This window comes from Ranitomeya imitator, chromosome 8, assembly GCF_032444005.1.
Source record: "Ranitomeya imitator isolate aRanImi1 chromosome 8, aRanImi1.pri, whole genome shotgun sequence".
In the NCBI taxonomy this organism is placed as follows: Eukaryota; Metazoa; Chordata; class Amphibia; order Anura; family Dendrobatidae; genus Ranitomeya; species Ranitomeya imitator.
Genome location: NC_091289.1, coordinates 120,204,791 through 120,219,929, shown reverse-complemented (window position 1 = coordinate 120,219,929; position 15,139 = coordinate 120,204,791). Strand labels below are relative to the sequence as shown.

The 15,139-nt window shown below is 45.2% G+C and overlaps 1 protein-coding gene across 6 annotated transcripts in view; it reads right to left on the bottom strand.

Annotated features, from left to right (window-relative positions):
• LOC138647928 (uncharacterized) overlaps positions 1-15,139 on the bottom strand; it is a 223,022-nt gene that overhangs the window by 109,869 nt on the left and 98,014 nt on the right. For all 6 annotated transcript variants that reach the window (XM_069737300.1, XM_069737301.1, XM_069737304.1 and 3 more), the window contains exons 2-3: positions 13,555-13,692; positions 9,894-9,965 (exon numbers count right to left, since the gene is read on the bottom strand). In XM_069737300.1, coding sequence (XP_069593401.1) covers positions 9,894-9,965; positions 13,555-13,692 — 210 coding nt within the window. The remainder of the gene's footprint in view (positions 1-9,893; positions 9,966-13,554; positions 13,693-15,139) is intronic.

Genomic DNA, 15,139 nt, shown 5'->3' with positions numbered 1-15,139 from the left:
GTAGGCACAGAGGAGCCGTTGTGACTGGCTGTAGGCAGAAAAGAGTCATTATTACTGATGTAGGCACAGAGGAGCCGTTGTGACTGGCTGTAGGCAGAAAAGAGCCATTATTACTGATGTAGGCACAGAGGAGCCATTGTGACTGGCTGTAGGCAGGAAAGAGCCATTATTACTGATGTAGGCACAGAGGAGCCGTTGTGACTGGCTGTAGGCAGGAAAGAGCCATTATTACTGATGTAGGCACAGAGGAGCCATTGTGATTGGCTGTAGGCAGGAAAGAGCCATTATTACTGATGTAGGCACAGAGGAGCCGTTGTGACTGGCTGTAGGCAGAAAAAGGCCATTATTACTGATGTAGGCACAGAGGAGCCGTTGTGACTGGCTGTAGGCAGAAAAGAGCCATTATTACTGATGTAGGCACAGAGGAGCCGTTGTGATTGGCTGTAGGCAGGAAAGAGCCATTATTACTGATGTAGGCACAGAGGAGCCGTTGTGACTGGCTGTAGGCAGGAAAGAGCCATTATTACTGATGTAGGCACAGAGGAGCCGTTGTGATTGGCTGTAGGCAGGAAAGAGCCATTATTACTGATGTAGGCACAGAGGAGCCGTTGTGACTGGCTGTAGGCAGAAAAAGGCCATTATTACTGATGTAGGCACAGAGGAGCCGTTGTGACTGGCTGTAGGCAGAAAAGAGCCATTATTACTGATGTAGGCACAGAGGAGCCGTTGTGATTGGCTGTAGGGAGGAAAGAGCCATTATTACTGATGTAGGCACAGAGGAGCCGTTGTGACTGGCTGTAGGCAGAAAAGAGTCATTATTACTGATGTAGGCACAGAGGAGCCGTTGTGACTGGCTGTAGGCAGAAAAGAGCCATTATTACTGATGTAGGCACAGAGGAGCCGTTGTGACTGGCTGTAGGCAGGAAAGAGCCATTATTACTGATGTAGGCACAGAGGAGCCGTTGTGACTGGCTGTAGGCAGAAAAGAGCCATTATTACTGATGTAGGCACAGAGGAGCCGTTGTGATTGGCTGTAGGCATGAAAGAGCCATTATTACTGATGTAGGCACAGAGGAGCCGTTGTGATTGGCTGTAGGCAGGAAAGAGCCATTATTACTGATGTAGGCACAGAGGAGCCGTTGTGACTGGCTGTAGGCAGGAAAGAGCCATTATTACTGATGTAGGCACAGAGGAGCCGTTGTGACTGGCTGTAGGCAGGAAAGAGCCATTATTACTGATGTAGGCACAGAGGAGCCGTTGTGACTGGCTGTAGGCAGGAAAGAGCCATTATTACTGATGTAGGCACAGAGGAGCCGTTGTGACTGGCTGTAGGCAGAAAAGAGCCATTATTACTGATGTAGGCACAGAGGAGTCGTTGTGACTGGCTGTAGGCAGGAAAGAGCCATTATTACTGATGTAGGCACAGAAGAGCCGTTGTGACTGGCTGTAGGCAGGAAAGAGCCATTATTACTGATGTAGGCACAGAGGAGCCGTTGTGACTGGCTTAGGCAGAAAAGAGCCATTATTACGGATGTAGGCACAGAGGAGCCGTTGTGACTGGCTGTAGGCAGGAAAGAGCCATTATTACTGATGTAGGCACAGAGGAGCCGTTGTGATTGGCTGTAGGCAGGAAAGAGCCATTATTACTGATGTAGGCACAGAGGAGCCGTTGTGACTGGCTGTAGGCAGAAAAAGGCCATTATTACTGATGTAGGCACAGAGGAGCCGTTGTGACTGGCTGTAGGCAGAAAAGAGCCATTATTACTGATGTAGGCACAGAGGAGCCGTTGTGATTGGCTGTAGGCAGGAAAGAGCCATTATTACTGATGTAGGCACAGAGGAGCCGTTGTGACTGGCTGTAGGCAGAAAAGAGTCATTATTACTGATGTAGGCACAGAGGAGCCGTTGTGACTGGCTGTAGGCAGAAAAGAGCCATTATTACTGATGTAGGCACAGAGGAGCCATTGTGACTGGCTGTAGGCAGGAAAGAGCCATTATTACTGATGTAGGCACAGAGGAGCCGTTGTGACTGGCTGTAGGCAGGAAAGAGCCATTATTACTGATGTAGGCACAGAGGAGCCGTTGTGATTGGCTGTAGGCAGGAAAGAGCCATTATTACTGATGTAGGCACAGAGGAGCCGTTGTGACTGGCTGTAGGCAGAAAAAGGCCATTATTACTGATGTAGGCACAGAGGAGCCGTTGTGACTGGCTGTAGGCAGAAAAGAGCCATTATTACTGATGTAGGCACAGAGGAGCCGTTGTGATTGGCTGTAGGCAGGAAAGAGCCATTATTACTGATGTAGGCATAGAGGAGCCGTTGTGACTGGCTGTAGGCAGAAAAAGGCCGTTATTACTGATGTAGGCACAGAGGAGCCGTTGTGACTGGCTGTAGGCAGAAAAGAGCCATTATTACTGATGTAGGCACAGAGGAGCCGTTGTGATTGGCTGTAGGCAGGAAAGAGCCATTATTACTGATGTAGGCACAGAGGAGCCGTTGTGACTGGCTGTAGGCAGAAAAGAGTCATTATTACTGATGTAGGCACAGAGGAGCCGTTGTGACTGGCTGTAGGCAGAAAAGAGCCATTATTACTGATGTAGGCACAGAGGAGCCGTTGTGACTGGCTATAGGCAGGAAAGAGCCATTATTACTGATGTAGGCACAGAGGAGCCGTTGTGACTGGCTGTAGGCAGGAAAGAGCCATTATTACTGATGTAGGCACAGAGGAGCCGTTGTGATTGGCTGTAGGCAGGAAAGAGCCATTATTACTGATGTAGGCACAGAGGAGCCGTTGTGACTGGCTGTAGGCAGAAAAAGGCCATTATTACTGATGTAGGCACAGAGGAGCCGTTGTGACTGGCTGTAGGCAGAAAAGAGCCATTATTACTGATGTAGGCACAGAGGAGCCGTTGTGATTGGCTGTAGGGAGGAAAGAGCCATTATTACTGATGTAGGCACAGAGGAGCCGTTGTGACTGGCTGTAGGCAGAAAAGAGTCATTATTACTGATGTAGGCACAGAGGAGCCGTTGTGACTGGCTGTAGGCAGTAAAGAGCCATTATTACTGATGTAGGCACAGAGGAGCCGTTGTGATTGGCTGTAGGCAGAAAAGAGCCATTATTACTGATGTAGGCACAGAGGAGCCGTTGTGACTGGCTGTAGGCAGGAAAGAGCCATTATTACTGATGTAGGCACAGAGGAGCCGTTGTGACTGGCTGTAGGCAGAAAAGAGCCATTATTACTGATGTAGGCACAGAGGAGCCGTTGTGATTGGCTGTAGGCATGAAAGAGCCATTATTACTGATGTAGGCACAGAGGAGCCGTTGTGATTGGCTGTAGGCAGGAAAGAGCCATTATTACTGATGTAGGCACAGAGGAGCCGTTGTGACTGGCTGTAGGCAGGAAAGAGCCATTATTACTGATGTAGGCACAGAGGAGCCGTTGTGATTGGCTGTAGGCATGAAAGAGCCATTATTACTGATGTAGGCACAGAGGAGTCGTTGTGACTGGCTGTAGGCATGAAAGAGCCATTATTACTGATGTAGGCACAGAGGAGCCGTTGTGACTGGCTGTAGGCAGGAAAGAGCCATTATTACTGATGTAGGCACAGAGGAGCCGTTGTGACTGGCTGTAGGCAGAAAAGAGCCATTATTACTGATGTAGGCACAGAGGAGTCGTTGTGACTGGCTGTAGGCAGGAAAGAGCCATTATTACTGATGTAGGCACAGAGGAGCCGTTGTGACTGGCTGTAGGCAGAAAAGAGCCATTATTACTGATGTAGGCACAGAGGAGCCGTTGTGATTGGCTGTAGGCATGAAAGAGCCATTATTACTGATGTAGGCACAGAGGAGTCGTTGTGACTGGCTGTAGGCATGAAAGAGCCATTATTACTGATGTAGGCACAGAGGAGCCGTTGTGATTGGCTGTAGGCATGAAAGAGCCATTATTACTGATGTAGGCACAGAGGAGCCGTTGTGATTGGCTGTAGGCAGGAAAGAGCCATTATTATTGATGTAGGCACAGAGGAGCCGTTGTGACTGGCTGTAGGCAGGAAAGAGCCATTATTACTGATGTAGGCACAGAGGAGCCGTTGTGATTGGCTGTAGGCAGGAAAGAGCCATTATTACTGATGTAGGCACAGAGGAGCCGTTGTGACTGGCTGTAGGCAGAAAAGAGCCATTATTACTGATGTAGGCACAGAGGAGTCGTTGTGACTGGCTGTAGGCAGGAAAGAGCCATTATTACTGATGTAGGCACAGAAGAGCCGTTGTGACTGGCTGTAGGCAGGAAAGAGCCATTATTACTGATGTAGGCACAGAGGAGCCGTTGTGACTGGCTGTAGGCAGAAAAGAGTCATTATTACTGATGTAGGCACAGAGGAGCCGTTGTGACTGGCTGTAGGCAGAAAAGAGCCATTATTACTGATGTAGGCACAGAGGAGCCATTGTGACTGGCTGTAGGCAGGAAAGAGCCATTATTACTGATGTAGGCACAGAGGAGCCGTTGTGACTGGCTGTAGGCAGGAAAGAGCCATTATTACTGATGTAGGCACAGAGGAGCCGTTGTGATTGGCTGTAGGCAGGAAAGAGCCATTATTACTGATGTAGGCACAGAGGAGCCGTTGTGACTGGCTGTAGGCAGAAAAAGGCCATTATTACTGATGTAGGCACAGAGGAGCCGTTGTGACTGGCTGTAGGCAGAAAAGAGCCATTATTACTGATGTAGGCACAGAGGAGCCGTTGTGATTGGCTGTAGGCAGGAAAGAGCCATTATTACTGATGTAGGCATAGAGGAGCCGTTGTGACTGGCTGTAGGCAGAAAAAGGCCGTTATTACTGATGTAGGCACAGAGGAGCCGTTGTGACTGGCTGTAGGCAGAAAAGAGCCATTATTACTGATGTAGGCACAGAGGAGCCGTTGTGATTGGCTGTAGGCAGGAAAGAGCCATTATTACTGATGTAGGCACAGAGGAGCCGTTGTGACTGGCTGTAGGCAGAAAAGAGTCATTATTACTGATGTAGGCACAGAGGAGCCGTTGTGACTGGCTGTAGGCAGAAAAGAGCCATTATTACTGATGTAGGCACAGAGGAGCCGTTGTGACTGGCTATAGGCAGGAAAGAGCCATTATTACTGATGTAGGCACAGAGGAGCCGTTGTGACTGGCTGTAGGCAGGAAAGAGCCATTATTACTGATGTAGGCACAGAGGAGCCGTTGTGATTGGCTGTAGGCAGGAAAGAGCCATTATTACTGATGTAGGCACAGAGGAGCCGTTGTGACTGGCTGTAGGCAGAAAAAGGCCATTATTACTGATGTAGGCACAGAGGAGCCGTTGTGACTGGCTGTAGGCAGAAAAGAGCCATTATTACTGATGTAGGCACAGAGGAGCCGTTGTGATTGGCTGTAGGGAGGAAAGAGCCATTATTACTGATGTAGGCACAGAGGAGCCGTTGTGACTGGCTGTAGGCAGAAAAGAGTCATTATTACTGATGTAGGCACAGAGGAGCCGTTGTGACTGGCTGTAGGCAGAAAAGAGCCATTATTACTGATGTAGGCACAGAGGAGCCGTTGTGACTGGCTGTAGGCAGGAAAGAGCCATTATTACTGATGTAGGCACAGAGGAGCCGTTGTGACTGGCTGTAGGCAGAAAAGAGCCATTATTACTGATGTAGGCACAGAGGAGCCGTTGTGATTGGCTGTAGGCATGAAAGAGCCATTATTACTGATGTAGGCACAGAGGAGCCGTTGTGATTGGCTGTAGGCAGGAAAGAGCCATTATTACTGATGTAGGCACAGAGGAGCCGTTGTGACTGGCTGTAGGCAGGAAAGAGCCATTATTACTGATGTAGGCACAGAGGAGCTGTTGTGATTGGCTGTAGGCATGAAAGAGCCATTATTACTGATGTAGGCACAGAGGAGTCGTTGTGACTGGCTGTAGGCATGAAAGAGCCATTATTACTGATGTAGGCACAGAGGAGCCGTTGTGATTGGCTGTAGGCATGAAAGAGCCATTATTACTGATGTAGGCACAGAGGAGCCGTTGTGATTGGCTGTAGGCAGGAAAGAGCCATTATTATTGATGTAGGCACAGAGGAGCCGTTGTGACTGGCTGTAGGCAGGAAAGAGCCATTATTACTGATGTAGGCACAGAGGAGCCGTTGTGATTGGCTGTAGGCAGGAAAGAGCCATTATTACTGATGTAGGCACAGAGGAGCCGTTGTGACTGGCTGTAGGCAGGAAAGAGCCATTATTACTGATGTAGGCACAGAGGAGCCGTTGTGACTGGCTGTAGGCAGGAAAGAGCCATTATTACTGATGTAGGCACAGAGGAGCCGTTGTGACTGGCTGTAGGCAGAAAAGAGCCATTATTACTGATGTAGGCACAGAGGAGTCGTTGTGACTGGCTGTAGGCAGGAAAGAGCCATTATTACTGATGTAGGCACAGAAGAGCCGTTGTGACTGGCTGTAGGCAGGAAAGAGCCATTATTACTGATGTAGGCACAGAGGAGCCGTTGTGACTGGCTTAGGCAGAAAAGAGCCATTATTACGGATGTAGGCACAGAGGAGCCGTTGTGACTGGCTGTAGGCAGGAAAGAGCCATTATTACTGATGTAGGCACAGAGGAGCCGTTGTGACTGGCTGTAGGCAGTAAAGAGCCATTATTACTGATGTAGGCACAGAGGAGCCGTTGTGTTTGGCTGTAGGCAGGAAAGAGCCATTATTACTGATGTAGGCACAGAGGAGCCGTTGTGACTGGCTGTAGGCAGAAAAAGGCCATTATTATGAATGTAGGCACAGAGGAGCCATTATTGCTGGTGTAGGCAGACAGGAGCCATTATTACTGGTTGAAGGCACACAGGAGGCATTATTAAATATTTGGCTTCTGGAAGAAATCAGTTTCCAACCATTTTGGCACATTTCTGTGTTAGTTTTCCCAGCAGGTATTAACAGCTGCTTTTATCCACTTGTGAAGCTAGACATGGCCTTCACTCTGTGGTGACATACTGTGCTTTCTCCCTCCTCGGCCTCAGTTAGAGTACGCAAAGAACAGCTGGCATTAGCTAATGCATATTGGGAACTCAGGGAAAAGAAGTATGTGCATGTACAGCGCTCACACTAAGGGCATGCCCAGTGGTGTAACTATGAAAGATGCAGGGGTTGCAATCGAATCCAGGCCCTGGAGCTTAGGGAGCCCAAAAGGTCCCTTTGGCCTATATGAAGAGACTATTACTATTAAAAAACCTGTTAGTTGGGGGCCCTGTAGGAGATTTTGCGCTGTGCATGAGCTTCAAGTTATGCCAGTGGACATGCACCCCCACGATGCTATGGATGGCAAAAATGAGCACAGCAAAATTGTACCACTACAAAAGGGTGTACAAACTAGGTTAGATAATAAAAAACATAAATTGGATCAATGAATTGGAAACAGCACATGGCTGTACAGGTGCTTCTCACAAAAGTAGAATATCATTAAAAAGTTAATTTATTTCAGTTCTTCAATACAAAAAGTGAAACTCATATAGAGTCAATACAAACAGAGTGATCTATTTCAAGTGTTTATTTCTGTTATTGTTGATGATTATGGCTTACAGTCAATGAAAACCCAAAAGTCATTATGTCAGTAAATTAGAATGATCAACAAAAGACACCTGCAAAAGCTTCCTAAGCATTTAAAAAGGTCCCTTAGTCTGTTTCAGTAGGCTTCACAATCATGGGGAAGACTGCTGACTTCACAGGTGTCCAGAATGCAGTCATTGACACACTCCACAAGGAGGGTAAGCCACAAAAGTTCATTGATAAAGAAGCTGACTGTTCACAGAGTGCTGTATCCAAGAATATTAATGGAAAGTTGAGTGGAGGGAAAAGGTGTGGTAGAAAAAGGTGAACAAGCAACCGGGATAACCGTAGCCTTTCAATGATTGTTAAGAAAATGCCATTCAGAAATTTGGGGGAGATTTACAAGGAATGGACTGCTGCTGGAGTCATTGCTTGAAGAGCCACCACACACAGGTGTATCCAGGACATGGACTACAAGTTTTGCATTCCTTGTGTCAAGCCACTCGTGATCAATAGACAATGCCAGAAGCGTCTTACCTGGGCCACGGAGAAAAAGAATTGGACTGTTGATCACTGGTCCAATGTGTTGTTTTCACATGAAAGTAAATTGTGCATTTCATTTGGAAATCAAGGTCCCAGAGTCTGGAGGAAGAGTGGAGAGGCACAGAATTCAAGCTGTTAAAAGTCTAGAGTGAGTTTTCCACAATCAGTGATGGTTTGGGGAGCCATGTCATCTGCTAATGTAGGCCCACTGTGTTTTATCAAGACCAAAGTCAGTGCAGCCGTGTACCAGGAAAATTTAGAGCACTTCATGCTTCCCTCTGCTGACAAGCTTTTTGGAAATGGAAATTTAATTCTCCAGCAGGACTTGTTACCCTGATGAATGAAAGCGTTCTTTCCGAAACACGTAGGATATGGGTCCTTCTTGCTACCCGTACCGTCAACATCTATTGAACACCCCGCAGTCCCACGTGATCCAACACGTCATGCCAGGTCCTGCTCTGATCATCGCGCACCGCGAGGAGGCAGTGACTACTGTCAGCGATTGGGATACATCACGTACCATGGACCGCTGGACAACTCCATCGCCTGCACAACCAAGGAGGTACTAGCGACTTTATCGTCGTATGAGCTCCAAGTAAGGTAAAAGCGGCGCGCACCCAGCAGATTTCCGACCCGGTTAATCTGTCTGAAGCGCGCCGCATCACCTCTTCAGCAGAAGCTCTGCCACCGGCCGGGACAGCTTCTATTCGTTCTTTTTCAGCAAATACATGCATGTCTTTCAACTGACTATATAGGATTTCTACACAGGACCTCGAGGGGCCTGCACCCAAAAGGATTGTGAATCTTCAGACTAAGACTTTGAACAGACTGAGGACCATTTAACTAAGACTTTCATTAATCCATCTCATTGCTTTATTGTTCTATTGGTGTGGTGTACAAAAGTGCCTTGTATTGCATATATCGACTTTTTTTAAGGTGGCTATTATCCGCAGCTGGCTGTGCAATATTATAGACCTATACATGTCTTCCTTTATAGCTGAGCCAGGTGCAACTACAAGATTGGGGGTAAGTGCAATTAGTCCAGGGGCAAAGTGCAATCTGTGTTTTCTTATCTTTAGCTTATGTTTTACCCATTACCTCCAGTAAACGTATGCTCCTCCTTTAGGTCTCTCTTTGCGCAAGTTTATTTCTAGAATAATATTTATTATACCGACAAAACTGTGGTTATTGTCTACATTTGCAGCACTAGGAGACGATTCACACTAGCGCCACTGTAACATAATGTATATCCTAGCACTTGGTACATGTCCACACTGCTAAAAGTACCAACACCTGGTTTAAAAACAACGGTATCACTGTGCTGGATTGGCCAGCAAGGTCACCTGTCCTTAACCCCATAGAGAATTTATGGGGTGTTGTCAAGCGGAAGATGAGACACCAGACCCAACAATGCAGACAAGCTGAAGGCTGCTATCAAAGCAACCTGGGCTTCCATAGCACCTCAGCAGTGCCACAGGCTGATCGCCTCCATGCCATGCCGCATTGATGCAGTAAATGATGCAATAGGACCAAGTATTGAGTGCATTTACTGAACATGCATTTCAGTAGGCCAACATTTCGGATTTTAAAATCATTTTTCAAGAACTGAAATAAATTAACTTTTTTAGGATATTCTTATTTTGTGAGAAGCACCTACTTATAATAATAATTCCATAGGAGAGGTGCACTTTAAATAACATTACACATTTTTAAAAGCTATCAGTATTTGATCTGTATTTAGATTTTTACTTTTTGCTGTTCTATAATAACCTAACCACATGGCGTTTATAATACATACCAGGCCACGTTCATCTGCTCTTTTCAGTAGTCCCTGGAGTAATCCTTGAAAGAGTTCAAGACTTTTCTTTTCCTTCAACAATTAAAAAGAAGAGACAATGGGATACTTTTACTAAACTTCCTTATATAAAGTACTTATTATGCATTGAAGGGAACTTATCAGCACGTTTTTACATATGGAACTTTTATTAAAATTATATCATTTGCAAAGATGCTATGGGCCAGACATAAGAAATCTAACATAGAAGACATATGCAAATCAGGCTGGAAGTGCAGTGGGGGTGTCATTGTACTTGGACTGCTTCTTCCAGGTGCACCTACTGGACAAAATGTAAATATTTGAATTGAGTAAAAAAAAAAATTATACAGGGGCAAAAAAATGTGTCACTATTTTTCCACAACCAGCATCAATCACCTCTGTCCATTATTTCTGGTAGTGGAATTAGCTGTATTCACTTAAATTGCGATATTGTGTGATTCCAAGCTCAGTCCAAGGACCAGAGTGCTATTGTTTCTGGAAAAGATTCAGATTACTTTTTCTATTCCTGAACAATTGATTTTAAGGGAAACTGACAGCTGATACATGCTGCCTGAACCATGGGCAACCTGTGCGGCATTCCAGAGAAAAACATACTTTAAACCCCGCCTGATCCCCTTGAGTGACAGGTGCCCGGCCGGTATGCTTTTCCCTGAAACGCCACCGCGCTGCAGAGTCAAACATACCTGGCTGAGATTATACAGCCAGCGTCTGATACATGTAGCCCGTGGTTTGTTGGACACCATGTATCAGTTATAATAAGTCAAATGACAGCGCCTCAAACAATGGTGAAAAGCAAGTCTTACATTTTATTCTGCCTCCTGTGGCGATGTTTCGGTCCAAAGACAGAAAAAGGTCTTCAGACAAACGTCGCCACAGGAGGCAGAATAAAATGTAAGACTTGCTTTTCACCATTGTTTGAAGCGCTGTCATTTGACTTCTTATGATGGAATGTACTCTGGGATGGACTCCCTGGTTATGACGTGCGCCTCTTTGTCTTAATAGACTTGGAATTTTTTTCGGGGTGCAGTTTACCCCTTCATATTTTGATAACCATGTAATCAGTTGTCAGATTAACTTTAAAACTGAAATAGTTGATATCAGTATTACTCTTTTATACTATGATGTTATCTTCATTGTTAGTTTGGACAATATAAGTATTTATAATTTATACCTTAGCCACATTGCTGGTTGTGAAGTCAGCCTTTGTTTTTTAAGGGGGGAAGGGTGTCCACTAATTTTATATCCACGACCTTATCCTTAGGATATGTCATCAATATCAGATCGGAAGGGTCCAACACGACACTCCCACTGATCAGATTCTATCAGCTCCAATGGTGGCCAGATGTAATTGAATAGGGGCAGCAGTTCTCAGCAATGACCACTAAGGCTACGTTCACACTAGCGTTGTGCGCCGCTGCGTCGGCGACGCGACGCACAACGCACCGAAAAACGTGTGCAAACGCATGCAAAAACGCTGCGTTTTTCGACGCGTGCGTCGTTTTTTGACGAAAATCGGACGCAAGAAAAATGCAACTTGTTGCGTTTTCTTGGTCCGACGCTAGCGTCAAAAAAGACGCACGTGTCGGAAAACGCAACAAGCAAAAACGCATGCGTCCCCCATGTTAAACATAGGGGCGCATGACGCGTGCGTCGCCGCTGCGTCGCCCGACGCTAGCGCGACGCACACTAGCCGAACGCTAGTGTGAACGTAGCCTAAACAGTGTACAGAGCTCTGCTGTTCTGCTCCAAACACTGTTTACATCCAGGCACTGATAACAGCTGACCGGTGGGGAGCCAGGTGTCCGACCACCTACCGATCAGTCATTGCTGATCTTCCATGTGGAGAGGTCATCAATATAAAAGTGCTAGACAAGTTCTTGGAGACTTTATGTACCCCTCCTGCAGGCAGCAACACTATTCATGTGTATAAAACCGCAGCAACAGAGTAATGTTTGCTCCTGCTGTGGAGGGGATGTGTGAAGTCTCATTCAGACATCTGTTTTTCTCATGTATGAAAAAAAATGACTGATTATTTTGATCAGACTTTAATCAGAATGAGGTCCGATTGTCAACAGTTTTTCTCGTATGTGGAGAAAAAAAGAGTTTCTCCACCTTCTCCCATATCTGTGAAAATCAGACCACACGTGAATGCAGCTAAATGTTGTCTCATTTTTTAACGGACCCATTGACTTAAGGTACCGTTACACTAAACGACTTACCAAGGATCACGACCAGCGATACGACCTGGCCGTGATCGTTTGTAAGTCGTTGTGTGGTCGCTGGGGAGCTGTCACACAGACAGCTCTCTCCAGCGACCAACGATCAGGGGAACAACTTTGGCATCGTTGAAACTGTCTTCAACGATGCCGAAGTCCCCGGGTAACCAGGGTAAATATCGGGTTACTAAGCGCAGGGCCGCGCTTAGTAACCCGATATTTACCCTGGTTACCATTGTAAAAGTTAAAAAAAAAAAAAAACAGTACATACTCACATTCCGATGTCTGTCACGTCCCCCGGCGTCAGCTTCCCGCACTGACTGTGTCATGACGTCACCGCTGTGCTCTGCTTTACGGCCGGCCAGCGCTGACACAGTCAGTGCGGGATCTGACGCCGGGGGACGTGACAGACATCGGAATGTGAGTATGTACTGTTTTTTTTTTTTTACTTTTACAATGGTAACCAGGGTGAATGTCGGGTTACTAAGCGCGGCCCTGCGCTTAGTAAGCCGATATTTACCCTGGTTACCAGTGAACACATTGCTGGATCGGCGTCACACACGCCGATTCAGCGATGACAGCGGGTGATCAGCGACCAAAAAAAGGCCCTGATCATTCCCACCAACCAATGATCTCCCAGCAAGGGCCTGATCGTTGGTCGCTGTCACGCATAACGATTTCGTTAACGATATCGTTGCTACGTCACAAAAAGCAACGATATCGTTAACGAAATCGTTACGTGTGAAGGTACCTTTAGATTGCCGATTTTAATCTGATGCATGGATCTAAATCGGACATCTCTCCTCAATTTACCGCGAAAAATCACGGACCTGTGAATGACCCCAAAGAATATCATACATATGAGTGATATCCGTGTAAACCATGGATAGCACTTGTACGCAAAAATCGGACACATGACTGAGGCTAAATACTGTGCTGGTGAAGGTTATTGAAAAGAGCAATGGACTTCATCAAAGTCCAAGAAAACAAGAAAAAAGCAGCAACACTCCACTTCTTGGTGAAAAAAACAACCTTAGTCCTTTATTGCATAATAAAGATCATGGACAAGGTATTACGGGTAAAACAATTGCAGGTTATGCAGGCAAATGAAGCAGGACGACGGCCGTTTCACGCAATATGCGCTTCTACGGGTCCAGATCTGCTTTTTTCTTGTTTTATTGGACCCTGTATGCACCTTCTTCATAGCAAGCACCTCCAGCAAGGTGAAGGTTTCTGGAATGTGTTCGTGATTCAGAGCTCATTCATCCTTTATCAGTGAGTACTAAGAGCGGTTTTTCTCAGTGCCATTCATATCTTTTTTTACTGACTTCATCAAAGTGTCTATTGTTTGTATGTTTCACTCCAGTACTGTGTGACAGGTTTTGGCATGTAGTCAGTTCTATTACCTTTAATGTGAATATCATTGATTTTGTGCTTTGGTCATAATGCTCCATATCCATGGGGTCAATGAACTCTTCATCGTGGCTGGTGTTCGTAATTTGCCCATAGGCACATATCATAACAGCAAGCATAACTTTCCGTATCTGTAAATTAAAAACATTGAATAATTATGTTGCACATAATCTAAAATATTATTACAGCTTGTTATTTATTGTTAAACAGTGTACTATTCTATAAAAGTGACAAATGAGCATCCAGACATAACCAAATTAATGCCAATTAGTGTAAGTGTAGGCTCACGTTTCATTCAGAAAATGGGATGATGTTTTTCTCACTTGTCATCAGTATACAATTTGTTTTTACTATTATCTTTTATTAATCATTTATAAGACCATTTACAGTCTACTATGTTACAGAATTATAATGTATCCGTAAAAATCGGATGTTATAATGGTATCTGATTTTTTTTCCCCTCACCTATAGACTTGAATGGTGAATATCATCCGATTTATGGAAGAAACTTGTGCATATTGCAATTTTTTGGGGGGTGTCAGTGAGAAAAAAAAATCACTAATTTGCACTGCCCCAAGAATAACTTTGGTCTGAATATTGCCATTTTTACATGGACAGCACTGGGACCAAAAACACGGTCTTGTCAATGAGCACTAAAAGTGACTGATATAAAGCTACAAGAACCTAACAGTATACATTTTTTGGTTGGACAAAAACTGAATATCAAGATCCTTGTTCCTTCAGATGACAGAGGACACAATGCACGTGCAAAGTATCTACATAAATATCATCTACACATGCCATAACTATCTCCACCAACGCTAGCTGTGTCTTTTAAACATAATACAAAATTGTTATGGAGGATAAAGTCCCTGGATATTTCTTGCTGCTACTAAAATTGTAAATTTATATTGCGGTAATTGCAAACTCTTAATTTAAAGGCGAAAAATACTTTATGACTGAGATCATGGAGTCGTTAACCATTAATTAATAATTTATGACTGACTTCATGGAGTCATTAACCTTACGCTGGTTTCATCATTTACTACAAAGAATTGAGCTTAGATTGTACAACTATGCAAGTGTGAAAGGACACCTTTGTAGGAAATGGTAATTACCATATGTCTATGGGTGCTCATGCCACAATCTTTCAGTGTAAACAGGCTGCCAATCGCCAATGAAAGAGTAAAACACTCACTGATTGGGTGAAATGATCTTTTGCGCAGCGTAATAGGAGATTGTTCTTAGCACTGCCTTGTCCTCTATGAGTAGGACTCTTTGCTGAGAACCATCGCCGCCTATGTGCACTGAGTGATCATTACAGATTGTTCAGTGCACATCGGTCTTGCTCCTGCCTTATGCATCCTCCGACTGTCAACCACCAGTGAGCTAACCGGAGGCCCTTGCCTTGTCATGTTATGATCAGTTATGCTATTTTATGACATGCATGGTGTCATTTAAAATCCTTTTATTGCAATCACTGTACCTTTCATATCTTTCTTTGGTTCACTTTACTTTAAGTGAGATGTCGCTACACTACAGATGAGAAAGATGACAATTGCATCGCAACGCTCGAAC